The following is a 26,874-nucleotide window of genomic DNA, read 5'->3' as shown; positions in this document are numbered from 1 at the left end:
GATGGAGCCAAAGCAAAAACAAGTTGTGGATGTGACTGGTGACAGAAGCAAAGTCCGATGCTGTAAAGAGCAATATTGCATAGGAAACTGGAATGTTAGGTCCATGAATTGGAAGTGGTCAAACATGAGATGGCAAGAGTGAACGTCGACATTCTAGGAATCAGCAAAATAAAATGACTGGAATGAGTGAATTTAACTCAGATGACCATTATATCTACTACTGTGGGCAAGAATCCCTTAGAAGAAATGGAGTAGCCATCATAGTCAACAAGAGTCTGAAATGCAGTACTTGGATACAATCGCAAAAATGACAGAATGATCTCTGTTCCTTTCCAAAGCAAACCATTCAATATCACGGTAATCCAAGTCTATGCCCTGACTAGTAATGCTGAAGAAGCTGAAGTTGAATGGTTCTATGAAAACCTACAAGACCTTCCAGAAAGTAAAGTGAAATCACTCAGTTATGTCCAACTCTTTGCGATCCATGGACTGTAGCCTACCAGGCTCCACCATCCATGAGATTTTCCAGGCAAGAAAACTGGAGTGGGTTGCCATTTCCTTCTCCAGGGGATCTTCCTGACCCAGGGATTGAACCCAGGTCTTCCTCATTGTAGGCAGATGCTTTACCATCTAAGCCACCAGAACTAACACCCAAAAAAGATGTCCCTTTCATTATAGGGGACTGGAATGCAAAAGTAGGAAGTCAAGAAACACCTAGACTAACAGGCAAATTTGGCCTTGGAGTACAGAATGAAGCAGGGCAAAGGACAATAAAGTTTTGCCAAGAGAACTCACTGTTCATGGCAAATACCTTCTTCCAAAAACACAAGAGAAGACTCTATACATGGACATCACCTGATGGTCAATACTGAAATCAGACTGATTATATTCTTTGCAGCCAAAGATGGAGAAGCTCTATACAGTCAGCAAAAAAAAAAAAACAAAACTGTGGCTCAGATCATGAACTCCTTATTGCCAAATTCAGACTGAAATAGAAGAAAGTAGGGAAAACCAGTAAACCATTCAGGTATGTCCTAAATCAAATCCCTTACTATTATACAGTGGAAGTGAGAAACAGATTCAAGGGATTAGATATGATAGAGTGCTGGATGAACTATGTACAGAGGTTCATGACACTGTACAGGAGACAAAGAGCAAGACTATCCCCAAGAAAAAGAAATGCAAAAAAGCAAAATGGCTGTCTGAGGAGGCCTTACAAATAGCTGTGAAAAGAAGAGAACTGAAAAGCAAAGGAGAAAACGAAAGATACATCCATTTGAATGTGGAGTTCCAAAGAGAAGAAAGGAGAGATAAGAAAGCCTTGATCAGTGCAAAGAAATAGAGGAAAACATTAGAATGGGAAAGACTAGAGATCTCTTCAAGAAAATTAGAGATAACAAGGGAATATTTCATGCAGAGATGGGCACAATAAAGGACAGAAATGGTATGGACCTAAAAGAAGCAGAAGACATTAAGAAGAGGTGGCAAGAATACACAGAAGAACTAAACAAAAAAGATCTTCATGACCCAGATAATCATGATGGTGTGATCACTCACCTAGAGCCAGACATACTGGAATGTGAAGTCAAGTGGGCCTTAGGAAGCATCACTACAAACAAAGCGAGTGGAGGTGATGGAATTCCAGCTGAGTTAATCCAAATCCTAAGAGATGATGCTGTGAAAGTGCTACACTCAATATGCCAGGAAATTTGGAAAACTCAGCAGTGGCCACAGGGCTGGAAAACATCAGTTTTCATTTCAATCCCAAAGAAACGCAATGCCAAAGAATGTTCAAACTACTACACAATTGCACTCATCTCACATGCTAGTAAAGTAATGCTCAAAATTCTCCAAGCAAGGCTTCAACAGTACATGAACTATGAACTTCCAGATGTTTAAGCTGGTTTTATAAAAGGCAGAGGAACCAGAGATCAAATTGCCAATATCCGTTGGATTATCAAAAAAGCCAGAGTTCCAGAAAAACATCTATTTCTGCTTTATTGACTGCACCAAAGCCTTTGACTGTGTGGATCACAATAAACTATGGAAAATTCTTTAAGTGATGGGAATACCAGACCACCTGACCTACCTCTTAAGAAATCCGTATTCAGGTCAGGAAGCAACAGTTAGAACTAGACATGGACCAACCGACTGGTTCCAAATAGGAAAAGGAGTACGTCAAGGCTGTATATTGTCACCCAGTATATTTAACTTATATGCAGAGTACATCATGAGAAACGCTGAGCTGGATGAAGCACAAGCTGGACTCAAGGTTGCCGAGAGAAATATCAGTAACCTCAGATATGCAGATGATACCACCCTTATGGCAGAAAGCGAAGAAGAACTAAAGAGCCTCTTTATGGAAGTGAAAGAGGAGTGAAAAAGTTGGCTTAAATCTCAACATTCAGAAAACTAAGATCAAGGAATCTGGTTCCATCACTTCATGGTAAATAGATGGGAAAACAGTGAGAGACTTTATTTTTTGGGGCTCCAAAATCATTGCAGATGGTGACTGCAGCCATGAAATTAAAAGATGTTTGCTCCTTGGAAGAAAAGCTATGACCAACCTAGACAGCATATTATAGAACAGAGACATCACTTTACCAACAAATGTACATCTAGTCAAGTTTTTCCAGTAGTCATGTATAGATGTGAGAGTTGGACTATAAAGAAACCTGAGAGCCGAAGAACTAATGCTTTTGAACTGTGGTGTTGGAGAAGACTCTTGAAAGTCCCTTGGACTGCAAGGGGATCCAACCAGTCCATCCCAAAGGAGATCAGTCCTGAATATTCACTGGAAGGACTGATGTTGAAGCTGAAACTCCAATACTTTGGCCACCTGATGTGAAAAACTGACTCATTTGAAAAGACCCTGATGCTGGGAAAGATTGAAGGTGGGAGGAGAAGGGGACAACAGAGGATGAGATAGTTGGATGGCATCACCAACTCAATGGACATGAGTTTGAGTAAGCTGCAGGAGTTGGTGATGGACAGGGAGGCATGCTACAGTCCACGGGGTCACAAAGAGTCAGACACAACTGAATGACAACTGAACTGAACTCCTTTCTTCCTGCCTGACACTTGGAAATCCTATTTTACTACTTCTCACTTAGTTATGACAGCAAAATAGTGAACCACCTACAAATATCAACTTCTATCACAGCCCCTCAGTCTGTCAAGGACAGAGTACCCTCCGTGTTCAGGCTTCAGGATCGCACACTGCTCCAGAAAGGGGCAGCACTCGCCAGCTCACGGCTGCTGGGTCGCCTCCCCCACTGGTTATCCAGGCTCAGGGAACACTGACTCAACAAAGATCATCATCTAAGCCACTACTCTGTGCAGACACGGTTCAAAACCCTGCCCCATGAGATCTGGAGGCTCCCACAAGACCGTTTGTCTTGCTTGCATTCATTCATTCATTCATTCATTTATTTAATGCTGCTCTGGGTCTTTGTTGGGGTATGTGGGCTTAGTTGCTCCCTAGCATGTGAGATCTTAGTTCCTCAACCAGGGATGGAAACAGAGTCCCCTGTATTGGAAGGTGGATTCTTAACCACTGGAACACCAGAGAAGGCCCTGGAACCATTTATTTTAAATCTTAAAGATCGAGACCAAGTCCCATCATTTCATGAATGAGACCCGGGTCCCTGAGACCTTCCCCACCTGTCCATCTGGCTGCCTAGGGGAGCAGGCTACAGAGCTCACATCTGTCTCCTGCTGCCCAGCCCAGCAGGGGCTTCATTCAGACTCAGATTCTCTCTAAAACTCCAATGTTTTCCCCTTCCCCTCCAAGGCTTCCCTCACCCATGACCTAACCTGAAAGCCCTAATTACAAATGACCCCCACAAGGGGCACAGTCCTTCCATAGGCAAGGCCAGGACAACAGAACAGGGTATTCTGGACTATAGTGCAATTTACACAGAAGTCTGTGACCATGTTATTAAGCTCTTGAAAGATAGTTCATTTTAAAATGCTGCATAGTTTGGTACAAAAGCAATTCAATGGACACCTGCACACACTGGGGGGAGGATGCAGGGGACAGAAGGACAGACGCAGCGATGGGCCCACTTGAACACCTGCATGGAGGACGCGTTGTTGGGCTCTCCCACCTGCTACTTTGGGTCGCGGGCTGCCTGGCCACGCTGTGTGTGATGACCGGCTCAGGGCACCACACTGGCCCTGACGTGACTACAGCCCGGCTTTACTGAGCACTACGAGAGCCCCAGTACCGCCACTCCTGAGGGGCACCTCTCCAGCACCAGAAATCTGGGAAACCACAACAGCTGTGTTTCCTGTTTTGATGCTAAGGCTGCTAATACTACCTGCTTTTGAACTGAATGAAAGGTAAAAGCTACTGTTTACATAATTCAAAGTTAGTGACTGCCAGGTGGTGAACACAGAATTCTTTCTGTGCCCACTGTCACGCCATCGCCAACCAATCCGAGAGCTGACACCACAACTCTGCCTTCCCCTCCTCAGCTCCCACCGCAGCTGCCACGTCAGGTGTGACTAAAACCACTAACTCCGAGCTCACAACCTGCACCAAAGTCTGCCTCTGATGCAGCCAGGTTCTTTGGAGGAATTGTCCTTTCTTGGGTGTGTAGGTTGTAATTTTCTTTCTCTATAGATTCTGCAAATCTAAAACACAAAACTACCACACTCTGTAGGCTTCCCTGGTGACTCAGATGGTAAAGAATCTGCCTGCAATGTGCAAGACCCAAGTTTGATCCCTGGGTAGGGAAGATCCTCTGGAGAAGGGAATGGCTACCCACTCCAGTATTCTTGCCTGGAGAATTCCATGGACAGAGGAGACTGGTGGACTATAGTTCATGGGGTCACAAAGACTTGGATCCGACTAAGCAACTAATGCTAACCCCACCCTCTGAAAATAGACCTGCTAAATTAACAAGGGCTAGAGTGTAACTCACTGAAACCAAAATATCATCTTTCAATATGTCCCACATGGAAGATGCTATTCTGGGATCTTTAATTTTTCAAGGGATGCATATAGCAGCATTGCTCTTGAGGAAAAATCAGTTAAATCATTTTGCTCAAGGGGGATATTTAAAGTACTCTAGATGAATATTTGTGGCTTCTTATTTTACCCTAAGTGGCTGCTGCGCTGGGGTTAGATTCTCTCCTCCCGACACGCCAAATGTAACTCTGTAAGTGATGGAAAACACTGTCCTGTTCAGACAACCTCATGACCCTTCTGCAAGTGCAGTGAAAGTCACTTAGCAGTCCCTAGGCAAGAATACTAGAGTGGGTTGCCATTCCCTTTTCCAGGGGATTTTCCCAACCTAGGAACCAAACCTGGGTCTCCTGCACTGCAGGCAGGGTCTTTACCATGGAGCCACCATGGAAGCCCAATATTGTAAAGTAATTAGCCTCCAATTAAAATTTTTTAAAAAGTAGTTATTTTAAAGCCTGAAAGATGCATTATTTTTATTCAAACTCAGGATGTACTTTAGTGACCAGAATTGAGAAGAAGGTTCTAAATGAGCATCAATCAGGTGGATTCTTGGCTATCATTTAAAAAGTGGAATAAATTTAAAAATTTAGTATCCTTAGAGTAAACTTTTGTGCTTGATAACAGTTATTTTTTCTACATGTATAAAAGATGTCACATTTCAGATTTAAAGAAATGAATGGAAAGGACAAAAAATAGTAAAGTATAACATATTATTGTTCATACTTATAAAGCACTTTGTATCATTTAGAAATTAAAGAACAAGGCCTTAAAGTCTAGACTTAACCTAAAATGCTGGTGATTTGCTATTTCACATTAAAGAAGGGAAAAGTTGGTCTGAAGGTGTAACTGTTGATGTGGGCAATAAAAAATCTGCTCTAAGATACTACACTGTCAGTGTTTAACTGAAAACTTACCTATTTTATTTCAAGCCTGAGTAACTTAAACAATTTATAGGAAGTCAAAAGCCTTCATTTATTGAACCACCCAAAATTTTTCTTATGGCTGTTAAAAAGTATAAAGTTGATTTAATTATATTTTCCTTTGTGCTTCAAAAAGGTATCCTAACTGTTGTACCTTAAGATTTCCACTGAGCTTTCTTAAAATGTAACTTTCATGAAGCAAGAAAGTTGTTTTAGAATCATTTACTAACTCTTTAATGACAATCATTTTAAGTTTTGACACAAAAAAGGTAAGCAGTATAATTTCAGAAAAAAATTTTAGTTGATCAATTACTGTCGATTTTTAATGATGATTGCCCTAGGTAAATAGATTGTACTTTTTATTTCTTCTCACCCATCTTTTTCCTCTTAGTTTCAATTCCTGTGGTATGATAAGCACGCCTACTTTCATCTCTTTAGTTTCCTTATGAATCACTAGTTTTTTCAGGTTTAGAGGAATCCTTCTTCCCTGCCTTTAACACACAGGATTAGTTCAGGGGCTTGCTACTGCTGCCAAATCACTTCAGTCGTGTCCAACTCTGTGCGATCCCATCCCTGGGATTCTCCAGGCAAGAACACTGGAGTGGGTTGCCATTTCCTTCTCCAATGCATAAAAGTGAAAAGTGAAAGTGAAGTCGCTCAGCCATGTCCGACTCTTCTCGACCCCATGGACTGCAGCCTACCAGACTCCTCCGTCCACAGGATTTTCCAGGCAAGAGTACTGGAGTGGGGTGCCATTGCCTTCTCCGAGTTCAGGGGCTTAAGTCAGTTTAAAATGAGCTTTTGCTCATTAAGGCTCCAGGTCATTAAGGCTTTTTTGTTTTAGTTTCCTTACCCTACAATGGCTGAATTTAGCACTTGGTTTTCAATATTATATAGTAAGAAACGACAAGTTGCTTTTGACCATTTCTTAAGCCAAAATTCCTTATATTTAGATAATTAAAGGTTCATAAAATGAAGATTTACTATTTCTTCATTGCTTGGTGGTACAGCCATAGTTTGTTTTACTTGCAAGTTTATACATATCCCTAATGTTTTCAAGTGTCCTAATTGTTTATCTCTGACTTCAAAGGCTTCTGGGAAAAGATATGCTTACCTCACATGTTTGTGTCTCCCTCAGTGGTAACAGTCTAGGTATCTCACAAAAAATGTTATTATGGTGCCATGGCTGTTAGTTTTTAGTGAGTGCTAGATTTTCAACTAGATTCAGTTGAAAATATTTAGAATTTCCATTTCCTGAAAGAGGTAAAAATTAGCTGCAATAGCATAGTTATCCTTTACCTAGATAGGAACACCTTTCCTTTGCTTTGCTAAGTCACTTCAGTCATATCCGACTCTGCAACCCTATGGACTGTAGCCCACCAAGTTCTATCCGTGGGATTCTCCAGGCAAGAATGCTGGAGGGGGTTGCCATTTCCTTCTCCAAGGGGACCATGCCACACAATAATGTTAACATTGTATCTATTTTTGTGAAAATGTAGCTGATGAAGCCTCTCATCTCTGTAATTTTGAATTCTGCTCTAACAGAATCATAATATGCCATTAGTTAGATTTTACAAGAGCCTTACAAAAGAACTCACAGCCTTTTCCCCTCTTTAGCAGTTTAGTATCTTGAGTTAGTAATAATGTGGGTTTTTTGTTTTTTTTTTTAAACTCTAGAAGCCATATAGAAACCTTTTCAGCTTTTTCATCTGATTTATTCACATAGACTACAGTACAACTAAAATCCCTTATTCTACCTTACAGGCATTTGCTGCACAGGCAGACTGCTGCATACAGATATTTTTATTTCAGTTAATTAATAACTGCAGAACATATACTGAACTGATTTAAAATAAATCTACATGTTTTCTGGGAACAAAAGAAATCTGCTAATAATTTCATACGAAGTATGTGTTAGCATTCACATGAAATGGTCTTTGTAATGGAATTTTAGTGGTGCTTTCTATAAATGCTTCAAGAGCATTATGACGAGAAACACCAACCAGAAGGTAAATCCACCGTATTAACGTAGCAGAAGCTCTCAGGTTAGATCAGACACCGTGTGTGTTTCCATGGACAGAAGGTGCTGGGATGTGGTTTCATGTATCTGGGAAAAAACCACTGGTTGTCAGTGGGGACGGCAGCTGCTGAGTCAGAAGCAGGTGGCACCACAGAGTCACAGGCACGAAAGACAGGGTGAGTCTACAGTCAGGATACGTGCTCTATGATCCCCACTCTGACAGCCTGGCTCCTGGGCTCTGATCTGGAGGGTGGACCCTCTGGTGGAGGCACCACCTCCCTGAGTACCCCCAGCCCTGGGGGTGGGAGCAGCTTCCTGCCTTTGATAACCCCTGGGTTGTCTCACGCACCACCGTTTTGCCCGTACTGCTTTTTTCTCCCTTTTATCATCTGCGTAATTAATTCCCTGCATGGAACTCCCTCTCCCGTGGTGGGGTTCTGTTTTCCTAACCAATCCTCACTGATACAGGAGGGTGTGCACAGAAGACCATGGAACCGGAGAGCGGGGGGTGGAGGGGGGCATTTCAGTTGGTAAAGGGGCTGCACTGGGTGTGTGATACAGACAACTTCTTGAGACCAGACCCTGTTGTTTTTTCTGTTTGACTGAACCTTCCCTGGTGGCTCAGAGGTTAAAGCATCTGCCCGCAATGCGGGAGACCTGGGTTTGATCCCTGGGTCAGGAAGATCCTCTGGAGAAGGAACTGGCAACCCACTCCAGTATTCTTACCTGGAGAATCCCATGGACAGAGGAGCCTGGTGGGTTACAGTCCATGGGGTCGCAAAGAGTTGGATACAACTGAGTGACTTCACTTTCACTTTCCACAAATAAACCAAGGGTTGGAAATCACCAGCTCTCCTAGTCAGCTTCCACACAGCATAATGCTTTAACTAGGAATCACTGGTGCTCACTATGATCACCTGCTGTCTCCTCCTACCCTGGCTGCCACCAAAGTATTCAGAACCACCCAGAAGTTCAGGATGGGGGAGCCCCCACTCTACCCCAGAGCAAAGATCCAGATCATGGCCTCACTCTGTGTATAATAAACTGGTCTGAAAATCAAGGTAAAAAATATATGCTGATTCCCCAAAGCCTCTTTAAAAACTAGTTGTGTATTTTTGAGATAACCCATATCACATTGCAGCATTTTGTCTGTCCAATTCTGTAAATGCTAACATTACAAATGTATGGACTTTAAGCTCAAAATGTGCTTATACTTTGAAAGCTCTCTTGAAAATGAGACAGCAACATGTCAAATATCTTAGGTTGATTTTATAATTAATCTCTATTAGATAAAACATTAGTCCCTATTTTGAAAAATTTTGCAACATACTTTTAGTAAATGAGCATGTCACATTTTACACCATGGGTAAAATCTAAAAATTCTCCAATAAATCTTAGTCACAGTTGTCTGTTAGCAGTCATGATCTTGGAATGGAAGATCTGTTACCTCATCCCAAAAAGCAGTGAAATCTTGCATGTCGACCATCACTTTACCATCTGATGGCAGCTGAGTGTTGACCTGTGGTATTTCATCAAGTAATAAAAAATTCTACAGAAACAAGGGGAAAAAAACAGATTGTTAAACTGCAGGAAGTAAGCACAAACAAAAACAATTGCTTTCCTGGGATTTGCAAACTTTGAACAGTATAAATACTGTTTTGCTAACTGTACTTAAAGTATTAGTTCACATCAGAACATATTATGCAATACATGAGACCCTGGTTCGATTCCTGGATTGGGAAGATCCTCTGCAGAAGGGTTAGTTTACCCACTCCAGTATTCTTGGGCTTCCCTTGTGGCTCAGCTGGTAAAGAATCCACCTGCAATGCAGGAGACCTGAGTTTAATCCCTGGGTTGGGAAGATGCCCTGGAGAAGGGAAAGGCTACCCATTCCAGTATTCTGGCCTGGAGAATTCCACGGACTGTATAGTCCATAGGGTTGCAAAGAGTTGGACACAACTGACCAACTTTAACTTTCACTCAGAACATATTAAATAATGTATGGAATGATACATTACATAATTAATATTATTACATACTTAATAATTACTATTATTACAGCTCATGGTATGTATCAATATAATCATATAATATAGTGTATTTGTTGTTGCTCAGTCACTAAGTCATGTCTAACTCTTTGCAATCCCATGGATTGCAGCACTTCAGGATCCCCTGTCCATCACTATCTCCAAGAGTTTGCTCAGACTCATGTCTGTTGAATCAGTGATGCTATCCAACCATCTCATCCTCTCTCGTTCCCTTCTCCTCTTGCCCTCAATCTTTCCCAGAATCAGGGTTTTTTCCAATGAGTTGGCTCTTGACATTAGGTGGCCAAAGTATTGGAGCTTCAGCATCAGACCTTCCAATGAATACTCAAGGTTGATTTCCTTTAGGATTGGCTGGTTTGATCTCCTTGCAGTCCAAGGGGCTCTCTAGAATCTCCTCCAACACCACAGTTCAAAAGCATCAATTCTTCAGTGCTCAGCCTTCTTTATGGTCCAACACTCACATCCATACACGACTAGTAGAAAAACCATAGCTTGGACTATAGGGAATGTTGTTGGCAAAGTAATGCCCCTGCTTTTTAATACACTGTCTAGGATTGTCATAGCTTTTCTTCAACGGAGCAAGGGTCTTTGAATTTCATGGCTGCAATCAGCACCTGAAATGATTTTGGAGCCCAAGAAAAAAAAGTCTTTTTCTGTTGCTATTGTTTCCCCATCTATTGCCATGAAGTAATGGAATGAGATGCCATGATTGTAGTTTTCTGAATGCTGAGTTTTAAGTCAGCTTTTTCACTTTCCTTTTTCACCTTCATCAAGAGGCTCGTTAGTTCCTCTTCACTTTCTGCCATAAGGGTGGTGTCATCTGCATGTCTGAGGTTACTGATATCTCTCCCAGCAATCGTGATTCCAGCTTGAGCTTCAATCAGCCCAGAATTTCTCATGATGTACTCTGCATATAAGTTAAAAAAAAGCAAGGTTACAATATACAGCCTTCATGTACTCCTTTCCCAATTTGGAACCAGTCCATTATTCCACGACCAGTTCTAACTGTTGCCTCTTGACTTGCATACAAGTTTAACAGGAGACAGGTAAGGTGGTTTGATATTCCCATCTCTTTCATGATTTTCCACAGTTTGTTGTGATCCACACAGTCAAAGGCTTTAGAGTAGTCAATGAAGCAGTAGCAGACATTTTTCTGGAATTCTCTTGTTTTTCTATGATCCAATGGATGCTGGAAATTTGATCTCTGGTTCCTCTGCCTTTTCTAAATCCAGCTTGTATATCTGGAACTTCTTGGTTCACATAATGGTGGCAATTACAAATTTGAAAAGAAGAGGGCAACTAGAGAGAGAGGATTAAGCAGTAAATAAAGAGGCGCCAGGGATGAAAAGGCAGATGCAAAAGGTGGCTCAGACATCAAGAATCAAAACATCTGTGCAGCAAAGAACTCATTTTTGAACACAGAGAATTAACTGAATCTGAGGCCACTCTTCCTCTCCAAGGAGCAGGGAGCTCTCAGCAAGTTCCTCCCCTCCCGGCCCAGAAAGGAATCCTATATTCCAGGACTGTGCATAGTCACTGCCTAGTCACTAGAGTTAGCACAGGAGATGCACTGTTTGCTTCTCCTGCTATTAGACATTTTAATCACTCTGCAGGCATCACTACACAAGAGCCCTGTGCTACTTATATATACTACTGCCCCTACACGTGAACCAGTCTCACGGTATCTGTAATGCACTCTACCTATGAAAAGAAGTGGGCACCTACAACATTCTGGGAAGACTGCCAGGTTTGGCACTGAGAGAGTTAAATATCACCTGACTGGAACACAGTGACACCAAACAAAAGGGCATTTTACAAAAAATCTACCTACAACCGAAAACAATTATTTGTCCCCAAACCTTGATTCTTCGGATGCTGACAGCGGCCTCTGACACCTTCTCAATGGCCATGGGGAAGTAGAGGGTGCTTGAGAACCGCAGAGCCTCGAACAGTGTTACCACCACAAACACTTGGCTGGCTGTGATCAGGTTGTCAAGGAGCTCATTGGTGATGAAGGTGACAAAAATCATAATTTTGCTGACAGCGAAAAATGATGCCAAATTCATGCTCCTAAGGTAGGAACTTTTCAGAATCTTGGAAATTTCTTTCCTGAAAAGGAGAGTAGGAAAGAGGTTTTAAAAGCATCATCAACATCCAAGGCATGAATTCAAGTCCTCATATGGAGACACTACACAGTACATGCCTGGGGCTCCATCCCAACACCAGGACCACACACTTCATCACCACTTCACTCTTCCAACTAAACAGAGGCTTCATGTCACCCTTTTAAACACTGTGGGTCAATTGGACTGGGTTTGAATATTCTTTCAACAAGCATTCAAAACCACAACTCCTGGGCCAGGATGCCCACTAATGACAGAAAGACACAGCCCATCTGCTCCAAAAGTTCATGAACTTGTGGGTAAGAGAATAAGACACCCCAAAATTGTGAGGCACCAACACATTAGACAGATTAGGCAGGCACCATGGTCCCTATGGAAGCACATGCACTGGCTATTGTAAATAGTGCTGCAATGAACATTGAGGCACATGTGTCTTTTTGAATTCTGGCTTTCTCAATGCATATGCCCAGTAGTGGGATGGCTGGGTCATATGTAGATTTATTCCTAGTTTTCTAAGGAATCTCCAGCCTGTTTTCCATAATAGCTGTGCCAATTTGCACTCCTACCACAGTGCAGGAGGGTTCTGTTTGTAGACTTTTTGTTGATGGCCATGCCTACCAGTGTGAGGTGATACTTCATTGTAGTCTTGATTTGTATTTCTTTAATAAAGAGTGATGTTGAGCATTTTTTCATGTGTTTATTGGCCATCTGTATGTCTTCAGAAGCATATATAATTTTTCCTTTAAGAAGATGGTAAATGGAACAGCAGGTTAAAATGACATCTCCCCTCTTCCACTTAACCCTCCTGCCACATGTGAGGTGTGGAGTTCATAGTATTTAAGCTCATCTTCATGTGAAAACTTGGTAAGACTTCTAATTTCAGTCAGTAAAAATTGGGGGGAAAGTACAAAAATATGGTGTGATATGTATAAAAACATACCTTCTCAATCTGGTAATAAGGTCTATAAATGACTGTTCCCAAGCATACATTTTTACTGTTTTGATGCCAGTTATAACTTCACTCATGGTCCTGATCCTGTCATCTGTGAGAGCTGCGGTCTTACTCCTGAGGGAACAGATGTGAGAGATGAGACTTAATGACTACAGCTCAACTTTCTACAGCAGCAGCAGCAGGAGGAGCGGACACAGGGAGGGGCCAGGGATCAATGATTCCCAACAGCTCTTCTGTGCTGACATCACAGGCAGGTCCTTCTCAAAGTGCAAATGGAGAAAAAGGCTTCTAGAAGTCAACCATTCAGCCTAATTCAAGGAGTAACTTGGAGAACTTGCAGAACTGGATGAAGAAGACCCAAAGTAAGTCAGGTATAAACTCTCTGCCCAAGGAGGTCGTAGTTGGGCAGGGAAGGCAAAAAGACATTGAATTTAACAGGAAGACAGAGTCTGTGCTATGGTAAAATAGGAGAGAAGTTCTGGGGAGCAGAAAATGGAACTGTTAATTCTACCAGGAAAGTAGAACAAGAAGAAATTCAGAGACCTGGTAGCACTGGAACAGGGCCTTGAAGGACGACAAGGAACATCTCTTCACAGAAGACAGGAAAGGAAATTGCAAATACACAAAAGCAGCACATGCAAAGTCACCAAAAAAAAAAAAAAAAAGAAGAAGAAGAAGAAAAATCTCAAAGGAAAAAAAAAACAAAACAAAACTTCAAAGAGCACAATACCTCCATCACCTGACAACCTGGACAATGACACACCTCCAACCTTCTGGGACCTGTCTCAGGTCTATCTTATTACCATTACGTCTTTCATCACCAGTCACTGTTCTGTCACATATTCTACTGGGATTGTGGGGCTTTATAAAGACATATATAATTAAGATTGACCTTGTCCTTGAAGCACTTATAAGTTAATGGAAGCACTGAACTAAAAACAAGACATGAAAATGGATACCTGAAAATTGTTCTAACATAACAAAAATACATGCAGCTAAATTTGAGCCTATAGGATTATTACTATTTAATAAAGTTTACATAACATCAACGTAGGTACATTCTGCTCAAGGACACTCCACTTATTCAGGTATGGTAGTGGGAGGAGCCAGTGAGTGCCATCTCCTTTCCCTCTTCAAAATCAGCCTTCAGTTTAAGGCTGGAGCCTCCACCTGCAAAGCCTGAAGGGTCTACAATGCACTCAAAGAAGAGACCAGAGAAGGCATTGGTTTTGATTTTTATCAGAAGCATCAAGCAGATGGTGCATGTTACTAAGCACATATCACCTATTTTTTAAACCAGTGTTTCTCTTACCTGAGCAATGAAAATGCATTTCCAATGCAGCTTTGCAAAAGCAGAAGAATAATGAGAACTCCCATCCCAGCAAGACACGACATTCCTATTTCCATCCAGAGCAGGGCGGTCACTGCGACAGCCTGCAGTGGCCCCACCCACAGATAGTGCAGGAACATCGTTACCTTAAAAGAGAAAGACAAAGCCTTCTTAGGACTGCATACAATAAAACCAGTAAGGACACAGTGTAGAAACAATCTGCTCTGAAGGAACAGACAGGAATCTAAACAGAAATGATTTCAGTGAGTTTTACACCTGATGAAGCAGAAATCCAAGCGTCCACCCCAGATGACGCTGTTCTGGGGTAGCACAGGGCCGGCCTCAGGGACGTGCCAAGGAGAACCCGACCAGCGTCACTGATGGAAAATGTTGATTTTGTCCACAGCACAGATGCGCTCAGGGCTTCCCCAAACTCTCTCTGTCCCAAAATTCAGCCCCCATCTCCCCAGAAGAGCCTATAATATAGTAGCTACCATACTTTGTGATAACTGCTTGTGCATTTACCTTTCGGACAGTCTGTGGCCTTTCCAGGGCAGAAATTAAGACTTATTCATCCTTCAAATTAAGTAGAGGCCTTACATCATGTTTGATGAATGAATAATTGAAGAAGAAGTGAAAGTGTTAGTCGCTTAGTCATGTCCGACTCTTTGCGACCCCATGGATTATAGCCCACCAGGCTCCTCTGTCCATGGAATTATCCTGGCATGATAACTAGAGCAGGGTGCCATTTCCTTCTCCAGGGAATGTTCCTGACCCAGGGATCAAACCCAGGCCTCCTGCATTGCAGGTGGACTGTTTACCATCTGAGCTACCAGGTAAGCCCCCAAACTTAAAGGCCAGGATCATCCAGGAAAGATAACTGTTCTATGCAGATCTGGCCAACAGCTGCAACACCTTGGTAATGTGATCTATTCATAAGGTAAGTGTGAAATGGGTATGATGGGACAGCAGAGAGGAGGTTGTGCATAGCTGGAGACCACCCACTTGGCATTATTCCTCAAAGGCTCCCTATGCAGCAGCACTGAACAGGGTGCAGGAGAAAGAACAATCCCTGCCCACCAGGCCTTCATCATCCAGAGGGAGGAAGACAGTTGAGGCAGCAACACTGACACCGCATGCCAAGAAAGGCCACTGTGAAACTTCTATGCAGGACCCCTATGAACACTAACCAAGCTGTCCAAGAACACTACTGCCTTCCTACTACTGAAGTATATTGCAGACAATATCAGAAAAACAAACTTCTCATCTACAGGACAAAACTATTATCACATCTAAGCTGTACACAGAGGAAATGAGCATTGGATAAAGAGAACCCTTGTCTTATGTCCTCAACAGAACTCTGCTGACACCAAACCCTGGTACCTGGCATCCCAATAAACTAAATCCAGTAAGAAGAAGGATGGGAAATGAAAGAGAATCCCTCAGGGGCAGCTCACCTGATCAAACCTGTTCACATCATTGGACAGCAGGTTGACTATCTGGCCTGTGGTTGTCTTCCCCATGGCCGAGCTACTCAGGCAAAGTGACTGAAATGAGAAAGATACAGACAGTCAGATTCCTACAGTGATACCAAGTCAGCCTGAGAACATAGCAAAATGGAGTGCATTTTCACGGGGTTTTGTGTGGTGTCAGGACAAGCAGGATGATGCCTGAAAGCAGGGCTCTAGGGACCCATGTTCACCCTTAGATGATTCAAGGTGGCGGCAGCCCTGACTGCAAGGACAGCAAAGGGAAGAGCAGAAGACAGAAGCAAAACCCTCCACTCTGTTCATCAGTGAACTTGGCCCTGTCCAAAGGATAAATGAATATAGGTTTAGACTTAGGAGCCAACTAAGTAATTTTCAGCCAAAACCTAAACAGCATATTAAAAGCAGAGATATCATTATGCCAACAAAGGTCCACATAGTCAAAGCTACGTTCTTTCCAGTAGTTATGTACTGATGTGAGAGTCTGACTATAAAGAAAGCTGAGCACCGAAGAATTGATGTTTCTGAACTGTGGTGTTGGAGAAGACTCTTGAGAGTCCTCTGGACAGCAACGAGATCCAACCAGTCTATCCTAAAGGAAAGCAGTCCTGAATATTCACTGGAAGGACTGATACTGAAGCTGAAATTCCAATATTTGGCTGCCTGATGCAAAGAACTGACTCATTGGGAAAGACCCTGATGTGGGGAAAGATTGAAGGCAGGAGAAGAAGGGGATGACAGAGGATGAAATGGTTGGATGGCATCACTGACTCAATGGACATGAGTTTGAGTAAATTCTGGGAGTTGGTGATGGACAGGGAAGCCTGGTGTGCTGCAGTCCAAAGAGGTCTCAAAGAGTCGGACACGACTGAGCAACTGAATTGAACTGAATTTGTGGGGAAATCTCAGTATTTATCTATTAAATGGTAGAAGGTGCAAGAGAATAACAAAGATGATGATGACTGACAGTGAAGATCCTTAACTAGAGGGTATGTCATGCAAGGAGAACCTGGACTCATGTGCCAAAGCCAAACACAGACAGTGAGATGCCAGGGCCCTGAGTTCACAGTCCCAAGATTTAACAAGATTTTACTAAAGGAAAGATGGGGAGAACACATCCTACATTTTTCCCAGAAAAGTATTCCCAAGAAACAGAAGCTCTAGATAAGTAGCAAATAATAAGAGAAGCAATATTTTTCACTTAAATTTTTTGGTTTTAGCTTTCAATGAGGATTTTATTTGTAGTAAAAATTAAATATATTTAATACATGCAATGTGATGTTTTGATATAAATAAACACTGGGAAACAGTTACAGTAGAAAAACATACGCCATCATCACATTTAGTTACCCTTTTGTATGTGTGGTGATAAGACTTAAGATCTACTCTCTGTACAAATTTCAACTATAAAAAACAGTTATATAATTTTTTTTTCTAGAAAAACAGCCCACGGCAAAGAGACATCCAAGATCAAGTTTATAAAGAGCCTTTCAGTTCATAACACTGGTGTATCTGTGGCAATTCCTTTATAAAAACACCAAAAATCCTTATTTCTTTTAAACTAGTTAAGGCCAGGGTAAACTATGAAATAATTCTGTGGCATTTCTCATTACAAGATCACTGAACACATTAAATCAGGTGTTAAATGCATACTTAAGAAAAAAGAAACATTGAATTAATTAAATAACTTGAATGAATAGCAACAAATTCTCACCGAAATACTAAAAACAGTATATGATTTCACGTCTCATCCCAACATTCAGCTCTATTCTTTAATACCATTATAAACAATCATAACTATAGAATTAAGTGAATGAGTCTACGTTTGGCATGGATTCCATTTATATTTTTCTTTAGTTCACACAATTATATTCAATATGATTAGATGGGTCATTTATACATATCATCATTTCCTTTCTCAAATACATTTTTTGCTCCTAGATTTAATTTCATAAATCCAGTCACTGAAGTTTACTTTTAAACACAACTTCAATGTAAAAGAAGGTTTTAATGAACAACAAAAGTTCCACAAACACAGCTATGAGATTTAAGTATGAAAACATTGAAAACCAATTTGATAATCAGAATCCATTACAAGCTGAGTGGATATTATGCAACAACCTGTGGATAAAAGTTATCAAAGGCAGCTCTGACCCGATCTCAACACAAAACTTTTTATTATTTACTGGTAAAGTTTGCTTAAATGACAACAACAAAATTGGCCTGATGCAAATAGCAAGTCTCTCTAGGAAGGTGTAAATGATCCCAGTTACAAATTTTTAGTTTAGTTTTTATTTCCCAAAATACTTCTGATGCTTCACGGGAGGTACACACCGTGGTACCGAGTGACACTCACCTTACGGTAGATCATATGGCACACGGCTACTCTCAGCCTCATCCCCACACGCTGAATGTGGTAGAAGTACACGTGGTGCAGAACGGCCCACATGAGCACGCAGGCGCTCAGCCCTGCCGCGTAGCCGTAGGCTTTGTGCAAAGCAGCAGAATTGGCAGGATCATAGTTTTCAACATAACTAACCATTTTCCCCAAAAAGATGGGTTGAACTACTTTGGTGCCTTCCTGAAAGAAAGAAGAAAAAAACCTTAATTAGAAATACAAGTGATGCCAGTTTTTCTTAACACAAGCTTTACTTTTATTATTAGCATGTTAAAAAGCCATCTTGAGAAAACGCTACATTCATGGCTAATCTAGAAGAAAAATACACAGATCCACTATCTCAAAGAAGCCAAGCAGACAACAGTGCTAGTTTTAACGTAGGCCAAAATTTTACATTCAAAGACAATAAAGCTTTAGTATTGGGTTGGCCAAAAAGTTCTTTTTGGTTTTTAAGTAAAAATAAAAGGCACATTTTTCATTTTCACCAAGAACTTTGTTGAACAACCTTTTCAAAGTTCTGTTCCATTACCTTCTTCCATTTTTCAGGCAATTTCCTAATTCCATCTTCCCAAATCTTTGTACCTTTTTGAGAAAAACTTTGTATCTATTTCTGGTGCCTTTTACAGTCTTTCAGAGAATTAAAATTTTCTTCCAGTAAAAGAATTTTGTAAAAGACAAAATAAATGGAAATCTGAAAGTGCAATGTCTGGTAAATACGGAAGATGAGTTAGATCCTCCAGGACAGGCTGTAACAGTTTCTGCCTGGTCATCAAAGAAACATGCAATCTTACATTATCCTGATGGGAGATAATGCATTTTCTGTTGACTAATTTCAGACACTTTTCATCAAGTGATGCTTTAAGTTGATCTAACTGGGAGAAGTACTCATTGGACTTAACTGTTTGGTTTTCCAGAAGAAGCTCATAATAGAGGACTCCCTTTCAGTCCCACAATATACATAACATCAGCTTCTCTGGATGAAGACTGGACTTTGGTGTGGTTGGTGGTGGTTCATTTCACTTACCCCATGATCTCTTCCATTCCACATTGGTGTACAGTATCCACTTTTCATCGCCCATCACAATTTGTTTTTAAAAAGGAGCATTTTATTAATAGTTACATTTCAGTAGGTAATTGAGTGTGGCAATATGGTCAAGAAGGGTCCCCCCCACCACCCTGCTTAACTTAGGTGGAAACCAAACAACAAAGTGATTAACATAAACAAAATGGTAAAATGATTTTCGATGGGTTTTTTTTTTGGATATTTTGAGTATGTTGGCTATCTCCCACATGATATAACATTGATTGTTCAATGTCTGGATTTGATCTCTATCAACTTCTACTATCAACTGGTCTACTCAACTGTGGAACATCATCCACCAAGAAACCTCCAGCTCAAAACTTTTTTTTTTTTTTTTTTTTTGGCTGTGTTGAGTCTTCACTGCAGTGTGCAGGCTTCTCTAGTTGGGAACTGCCAGTTTAGTTGCCCTGAGGCATGTAATATCTCACTCTCATGACCAGAGATCAAACTCGTGACCCCTGCATTGAAAGAGAGACTCTTAGGACCACCAGGGAAGTTCCCAGATGGGTTTTCTTTTGAGAGCTCTCTACCGTCTCTAAAAAGTTGAGGCACCCACACACAAGAGGAAAGAAGGAGAATCCAAAGCTCAAAATGTGAAGCATAACTAAAAAGCATTTTCTGCTCAACCAACTAGTGCCTGCTCAAATTATTTACAGAAAGCTGACCCCATCTCTCAAATACATGAGACACTGAAGCCCTACACTCCTGTCTTGCTCTACACACACATGTTCACAGGCTGTAACACCTGCCTTACCTTCCACAAGGTCACAGGAGATTTTATCTACTCCAGAAAAGAGAAGACCATGTAGTGGAAGAATTATGAGTAAGATGACCATATCAGAGTAAGATGACCAGTTTTCAAGAACACAAAGGCTCACTGCTACATTTCCAGAAAGCCCCATCATTCACCCCTAGAGGTGCTAAAAGCTTAGAAAGAGCCCCTCACATCATAGATTATAAAACACACTGTTTATAGAGTTTACTGAGATAGAAGTCTGGAGGCTTACACAGAGAAGCAAGAATGTCAAACTACACAAGGCAGTCCCAGCTCAGATACGATCAAGGGAAGCCCAGAGCTGCAGGCTACAAACCTGGGGCTCTTCACCAGAAGCCCAGCAGTAACACCTGCCATCCCAAAGTGTCCTAAAACTGTGATTCTCTTTGGGAATCACTGCTGACTGTTAGTCAGCTCTCTATTTGGTCCTAATATCATTGTAATTACAGGAAAAGTAAGAGTAATGTCACCTACTTAAAGAACACTGTAAATGCAACAAATCCAGCAAAAAAAAAAAAATTGCAACATAAAGACAGGTCATTGTTGCCTAAATGTCTCGATTTTTCTGCTGAGAGACAGAATTTAATATGCTAGTTGAGCAAACAGCCTCACTGAGGAGTAATGCCAGTCCAGGGTCTGTAGCTTCTACTCTTCTGTCTGTTCCTAATCCTAACCCTCAATTAGTGAGGTAAAAAACAACTGAGAAAGTATTCACTACCAAACTTGAAACTGGGGGCTCTCCTGATAGCTCAGTAGGTAAAGAATCCACCTGCAATGAGGAGACCCCTGTTTGATTCCTGGGTCTGGAAGATCCGGTGGAGAAGGGAAAGGCTACCCACTCCAGTATTCTGGCCTGGAGAATTCCATGGACTGTATAGTCTATGGGGGTCGCAAAGAGTCAGACACAATTGAGTGACTTTCACAAACTTGAAACTAACCAAATTAAAACTTTCTGGATAAGCAGGGAAAAGATCAAAAATTGTTCCCCAAACCCTTCATCTTTGATGTCAATCTAAGTTTGATCTGTGAATATTCTTTCCACAAACCAATTGAGAATAGAGTTCTTACTCCTTCACAGGAATTCTTCACAACTGTGAAACCATAAAAGATTTTTAAAAGAGTCCAACAATATAACAACATTCATTCACAGGAATCTCAGGGTATGAGAGAGATAGACATTTCTTGGTGCAGTCCCTGGTATTCAACCTTCTGAAAGTACTTAACTTTGGGGCCCCATTTCCTGCTTCTTAGGGGAACTTCTCACAGGTTTAAGTGCTAAAATTTCCCTAGTCAGTATAGTTTCTCTGTCATATTTCTACATGTACTTAAAATGTTTCTTACCCAACTCTACCATCTCCACTTTATGAGAAAAATTAAGAAAACACAGAAAATAGAAACAAGCTATCAAAGAAAAAAATGCTTGAGTGAAATATATAAGCATAAAAGAATGAGCTTATGGAAAAAATGAATAGACAGTTTTATCTTCAGAAATGGGGGAACAGGTGACAGAGTAGAGCTGAGAAAGATCCAGAGCTAAGGAGGAAAAGCAGTGAATCTGGGAAAATAATAGCCATTAGGATTCTCAATATAACTTCACTCCTCCTGACACAGTGGTCTTCATCCTGACTGCAGCTTAGCATCACCTGGGAGGGGTTAGGAGCACTCTAAGGACTGAAACCCAGCCTCCAGAAACTGATTTAGGTTCAAATGATTAGGGATGGAGCCTGAAGTTCCCTCTCCCTAGAAGATGCTGGGTGCAGAAACTAATCCCATGTAAGCATCTGCTATTCTGCATCATCAGGGCATCTGGACATGGAGGGGCCATGAACCTGCTCTGAAGGACTTACAAGTGCCACAGAGGGTTTTAACCAGAGTTCCATGTTACATATCATGCTTCTAGGAAAATTCCTTATGAAACCAAACTCTTGAGACTCTAATGATGAAATTCAGACCTTTCATTTGACACTACAGAAAAAATTAAATGTTTATAAAATACTACATCTGCAAAATAAAAACATGAATCAAACTTTGTAATGTTACCTCTAAAAGGGGAGTGTGAATTAGAATGGAGCCAGCAAGGATATCAGTCTTCCTTAAAAACAGCCTCTTCTGTTTACTGAGTTTGAAACTGTGAAAACATTATCAGTTCAGTTCAGTCACTCAGTTGTGTCTGACTCTTTGTAACCCCATGGACCACAGCACACCAGGCCTCCCTGTCCATCACCAACTCCCGAAGACTACTCAAACTTATCTCCTTTTTGCGTTGGTGATGCCATCCAACCATCTCATCCTCTGTTGTCCCCTTGTCCTCCTGCCTTCAATCATTCCCAGCAAAACATTATACAGAATTATAATTACATGTAAATCCATGGCTGATTCATGTCAATGTATGGCAAAAACCACTACAATATTGCAAAGTAATTAGACTCCAACTAATAAAGATAAAGAAAAAAATTAAAAAGAAAAAAAAAATAAAATAAAGTTTTCAAAAGCAATTCCTAAAATTTCAGAGTAAAATGAAGAAAAGTTATATCCATCCAGTAGGCCGACAGAGTTATAAAAAAGAATTACTAAAAGTGGTTGTAAAAAAATAATTTGAAAACACATTCCATGTGCGATATGTCTAAGGACAATATGAACAACAACAACAACAACAAAAGCTTCCAAAAGTCACAATATGGTTAATAGTGTTGATACTATAAGATTTTTAAATGAGTAATTATGTTTATATCACTGAGAACTGGGATTAGGCATGGCAGAAAAGAGAACAGATGATGAAAGAAAACAGATACCAATCTAAGAGTTAAAAGGTAAAGCAAAAGCACTACTATCCTGAATGTGATTTAAATTGAAAATACCTGTATAAACTCAAGGTTTGTTTACTACAAAAAATGTATACTAGCTTTGTCCAATGACAAAGCTGAGAAACAATAGCCAACTCAACAGCAATGAGCATCCCTAGTGCCCAGACCACAGTCTCTAAACACCATTTCCCACTAGAAGGAGCCATGGCTGCTTGGAGACATGAAGATTCCTGGGCTGAGGCAAATTTGTACTTAAGGCTGCACAGCTTTTTTTGTGTAAAGATAAGCTAGAAACATCTTGTCACATCAGAAAGCAAAAAATTAACAAGGATTTCTACAGTATGCACAAAAGACAGGAGTCCTGGGAAGAGACGCATTCTATCCTTAATGGCAGAGGCTGGTTGCACAAAGGGATTAGAAAGCTCATTGATGTTTACAGGCCATTATGGTAGAATGAGATCTCTTGAGAAAAGTCACTTCTAAAAGCCAACTTTTCTGGAATGTAATTAAAAGTTTCACTTCTAAGCTGGATTTTTATTTTTGCATCATTAAGAAAGTAATCTTTTAAAAAAGGAGTCATCTATTTCCTTGATTTTTTTAAAGAAAATGGATTGAGGGGGATTGGAGGATGAGTGAAATAGGTGAGGGAGATTAAGAGACATAAACCAATTATAAAATAAATGTCATGGGAATGTAATGTACAACATAGGGAATACAGTCAATAACATTGGAAAAATTTGTATGGTGACAGAGGATAACTAGACTGATCAGGGTGATCATTTAATAATCAAAATAATATTTAGTTATCAAAATAATCAAAATAATACAAAAATACTGAGTCACTACGCTATACACTTGAAACTAATATTGTAAGTCAATCATACTTAAATTTTTAAAACTTTTTTTTCAATGAGACAACACAGATTTTTTTTAAAAATGAATTGAAAAACATCACCCTCATATATGTCTCAAGGTAATCACTGTGGATATTACTAACATCTGATGGCTAATGCTATGCTCTCAGAATCAGCAGGGCAGGTCTGCTCTGCAGGTCTCTGTCTGCTTGGCTCAGTGCCCCCTCCTCCTCTCCCTTTCCGTGTGGTCCTCAGCGGTTGCTCTGAGCCCACAGTACCTCTGCCACAAGCAGCCACTCCTCAGCCTCCTGGGTGGAGCAGAGTGAGGTACACATGGAAGAAAAGGTCGGGAAATAAATGCAAAGACCGCTCAGCTCTCCGGGACTGAGTCAAGGCACAAAGCCCTGAGTCCAGGCATAAAGCCCACTGTGGGACGCAGAGGATTCTGTTACTTCCTGCTCATCAGTTGAGCTCCAAAGATTTACACAAATATGTGCTTCCTACATTCTCCACCTAAAGCAGAGACAACCAGCAAAAGTGGCCTTGGACAAAGGTCAGTAATTAGACAAGGCCAGGCCATTTCTAAGGTTCTCGGGAAGAGGACATAAACCCTGGTCACTCCGCCCCTCTCAGGGGAAGGGACTGGGTGAACCCACTCTGGTTCTCTGGGGTCACCCCACTTACACACCAGCAGGTGGAGATCTCATCTCTCCGAGAGAAGCCCTGATGACCTGGGGAGTGGTCTCTGTCTCTCCGGTCCAGGAAGAGTCTTCAGGCACCTCCTCTCCACCCTGAGGGCCCTGGACAGGCGGAGGCCTGTTCTCCCCACCCAAGGTCCCCATGGGTGTGCACACAGGGGCCAGGGTGCTGAGAACTCGCTGGCTGTTCTGTTCTAATTAGGGGTGACCTGCACGTGCTCCAGGTTGAACGTTAGCCTGGTACTGGCTTCTCCAAGCATTATGATCACTCCTCAATTCTCACAGAACAGAGGTTTCACACTTTGAAATCCTAACCCCAGAATCCTCACCCTGGACTGGTATTGCCTGCCTCTTCCTACTGGTACTGCCAGGATTGGTTGGTCACAGCACGATCTGGAAACCATGGGTAACCCATGAGTCGTCCTGTCCACCAGAGGAATTAAAAGAGGGCAGGACATCACAAAGTAAATGTGTTCATGTTTTAGAGAATCCAGAGTTTAGATCTTCCACTATCTAAAATTATCACCACTTAGGGATGGTAATGAGGGGAAGCTGGCTTCTTAAAAGGCTCCTGGTTTATCTGACCACAGCATGATGTTGTTGCTGGCATCAACATCCTAGTCAAATCTGGCCCCTGGGGGACGTGGTCACCTGAAATCTACCCACAATTAGGATCCCAAATCTGACTTCCTGCTCCAGGAAGTTCTTAGCATCATATTTATTACCCTTAAACAAAACCACTGCACATGGTGATTGCAGCCATGAAATTAAAAGACGCTTATTCCTTGAAAGGAAAGTTATGACCAACCTAGATAGCATGTCAAAAAGCAGAGACATTACTTTGCCAACAAAGGTCCATCTAGCCAAGGCTATGGTTTTTCCAGTGGTCATGTATGGATGTGAGAGTTGGACTGTGAAGAAAGCTGAACGCAGAAGAATTGATGCTTTTGAACTGTGGTGTTGGAGAAGACTCTTGAGAGTCCCTTGGACTGCAAGGAGATTCAACCAGTCCATCCTGAAGGAGATCAGTCCTGGGTGTTCATTGGAAGAACTTATGCTGAAGCTGAAACTCCAATACTTTGGTCAACTGATGTGAAGAGCTGACTCTGGAAAAGACCCTGATGCTGGGAGGAATTGGGGGCAGGAGGAGAAGGGGACAACAGAGGATGAGATGGCTGGATGGCATCACCGACTCGATGGACATGAATTTGGGTAAACTCCGGGAGTTGGTGATGGACAGGGAGGCCTGGCGTGCTGCAATTCATGGGGTCACAAAGAGTCAGACACGACTGAGCAACTGAACTGAACTGAAACAAAGTTTAGGATGCATGTGTCTGAGACCCTGAAGACAAAGCTCTAAATACAAGCCTTCCTGACCCTGGACAAGCTCTTAGTCATTGAGATGATCAGGCTTGTAAGTCAGAGTGCCTGAAATGGAACCACACTTTGTCTTTTAAGCTCCCTGTAACTACACGCAACCTATGTAATCACTTGGGTTCAAAGTCCTTTCTTCAACAATGGGGGTAATAGGACACCTACAACTTTGTTGAGTTAGCCAAAAGAATAAAAATGTTATTACACATAAAGTGCTCACAGCAGCTCCTGATACATAACTTATTTCGAGTACTTACTATTGCTATTGCTGCACTACTAATAGTACTGCGGCTGCCACCACCAGTACTACTCAGCACGACCCCTTGTTACTGCCACTAGTACTTGTAGCACTACTACTGAGAGGAGCCCCCACATTTACCAGGTCCTCGACTCCCCACTTCTCTGCCATGACCGCCCAACAACCAGCCTCCTGAAAGAAGGGCCAGGGCTCTACCACTTGCACCTTATGCAGCCCCCAGGCCTGGCCATCCTGGATCCCCAGCAGGAAGTGTTACTGGGGCTGGAAAACTGTGAAATCAACACTCCACCCCACCTTTCACAAGGCAGTACAATATCTCAGTGGTCAGTGCCCTCTCTAAGGCGGCACTCTGCCCCACACACCTGTCCACCCTCTGGCACAATGGCCAATCCTCTCCTGACATCAGTGAGAACTCCATCCCCCAAGACCACCCAGTCCCCTGGGAGCTGACAGATCCGCTGTCTCTCCAGTTGAGTAGGGCGGACTTCACCTGCCCAGCTGCCCACTGCCTGCAGTGCCCTTCAGTACAGCACAGCCTTTAAACAAGAGCCACGCCGCCCACCTGTGAACCACCTGGCCCACCCACCTCACCCCAACACAATGGACTGACAACAGCTCACACCTTCTCCACCTAAAACACCCCGTTCACAGCAACTGCATCTTCCATCCTCCTGCTCTCACACACTCACAGCCCACCCGTGTCCCTAAGGCAGCGCTAAGGGGCCACGGAGAGCACAAGCCACCCAGGGGGGTCTGCAGCAGACCTCCAGCAGGTCAGC

At 41.9% G+C, this 26,874-nt stretch overlaps 2 protein-coding genes and 1 long non-coding RNA gene across 3 annotated transcripts in view; 1 reads left to right on the top strand and 2 right to left on the bottom strand.

Moving 5' to 3' along the window:
- The window catches only part of LOC122687096 (ATP-binding cassette sub-family C member 4-like), an 860,243-nt gene that overhangs the window by 640,554 nt on the left and 192,815 nt on the right, over positions 1–26,874 (bottom strand). The window lies entirely within an intron of this gene.
- The window catches only part of LOC122687106 (ATP-binding cassette sub-family C member 4-like), a 132,467-nt gene that overhangs the window by 93,913 nt on the left and 11,680 nt on the right, over positions 1–26,874 (bottom strand). Inside the window, 6 exon segments of the mRNA XM_043892545.1 lie at positions 9,360–9,461; positions 11,820–12,069; positions 13,024–13,149; positions 14,348–14,511; positions 15,823–15,912; positions 18,209–18,433. Of these exon segments, the coding sequence (XP_043748480.1) occupies positions 9,360–9,461; positions 11,820–12,069; positions 13,024–13,149; positions 14,348–14,511; positions 15,823–15,912; positions 18,209–18,433 (957 nt within the window).
- LOC122687107 lies at positions 5,155–22,433 on the top strand. Its single transcript, XR_006339014.1, has 3 exons — positions 5,155–5,165; positions 6,676–6,678; positions 22,253–22,433. It is a non-coding gene; the product is annotated as an uncharacterized LOC122687107 (long non-coding RNA).

Source organism: Cervus elaphus, chromosome 30, assembly GCF_910594005.1.
Source record: "Cervus elaphus chromosome 30, mCerEla1.1, whole genome shotgun sequence".
In the NCBI taxonomy this organism is placed as follows: Eukaryota; Metazoa; Chordata; class Mammalia; order Artiodactyla; family Cervidae; genus Cervus; species Cervus elaphus.
This window is presented reverse-complemented; position numbering and strand designations above follow the sequence as displayed.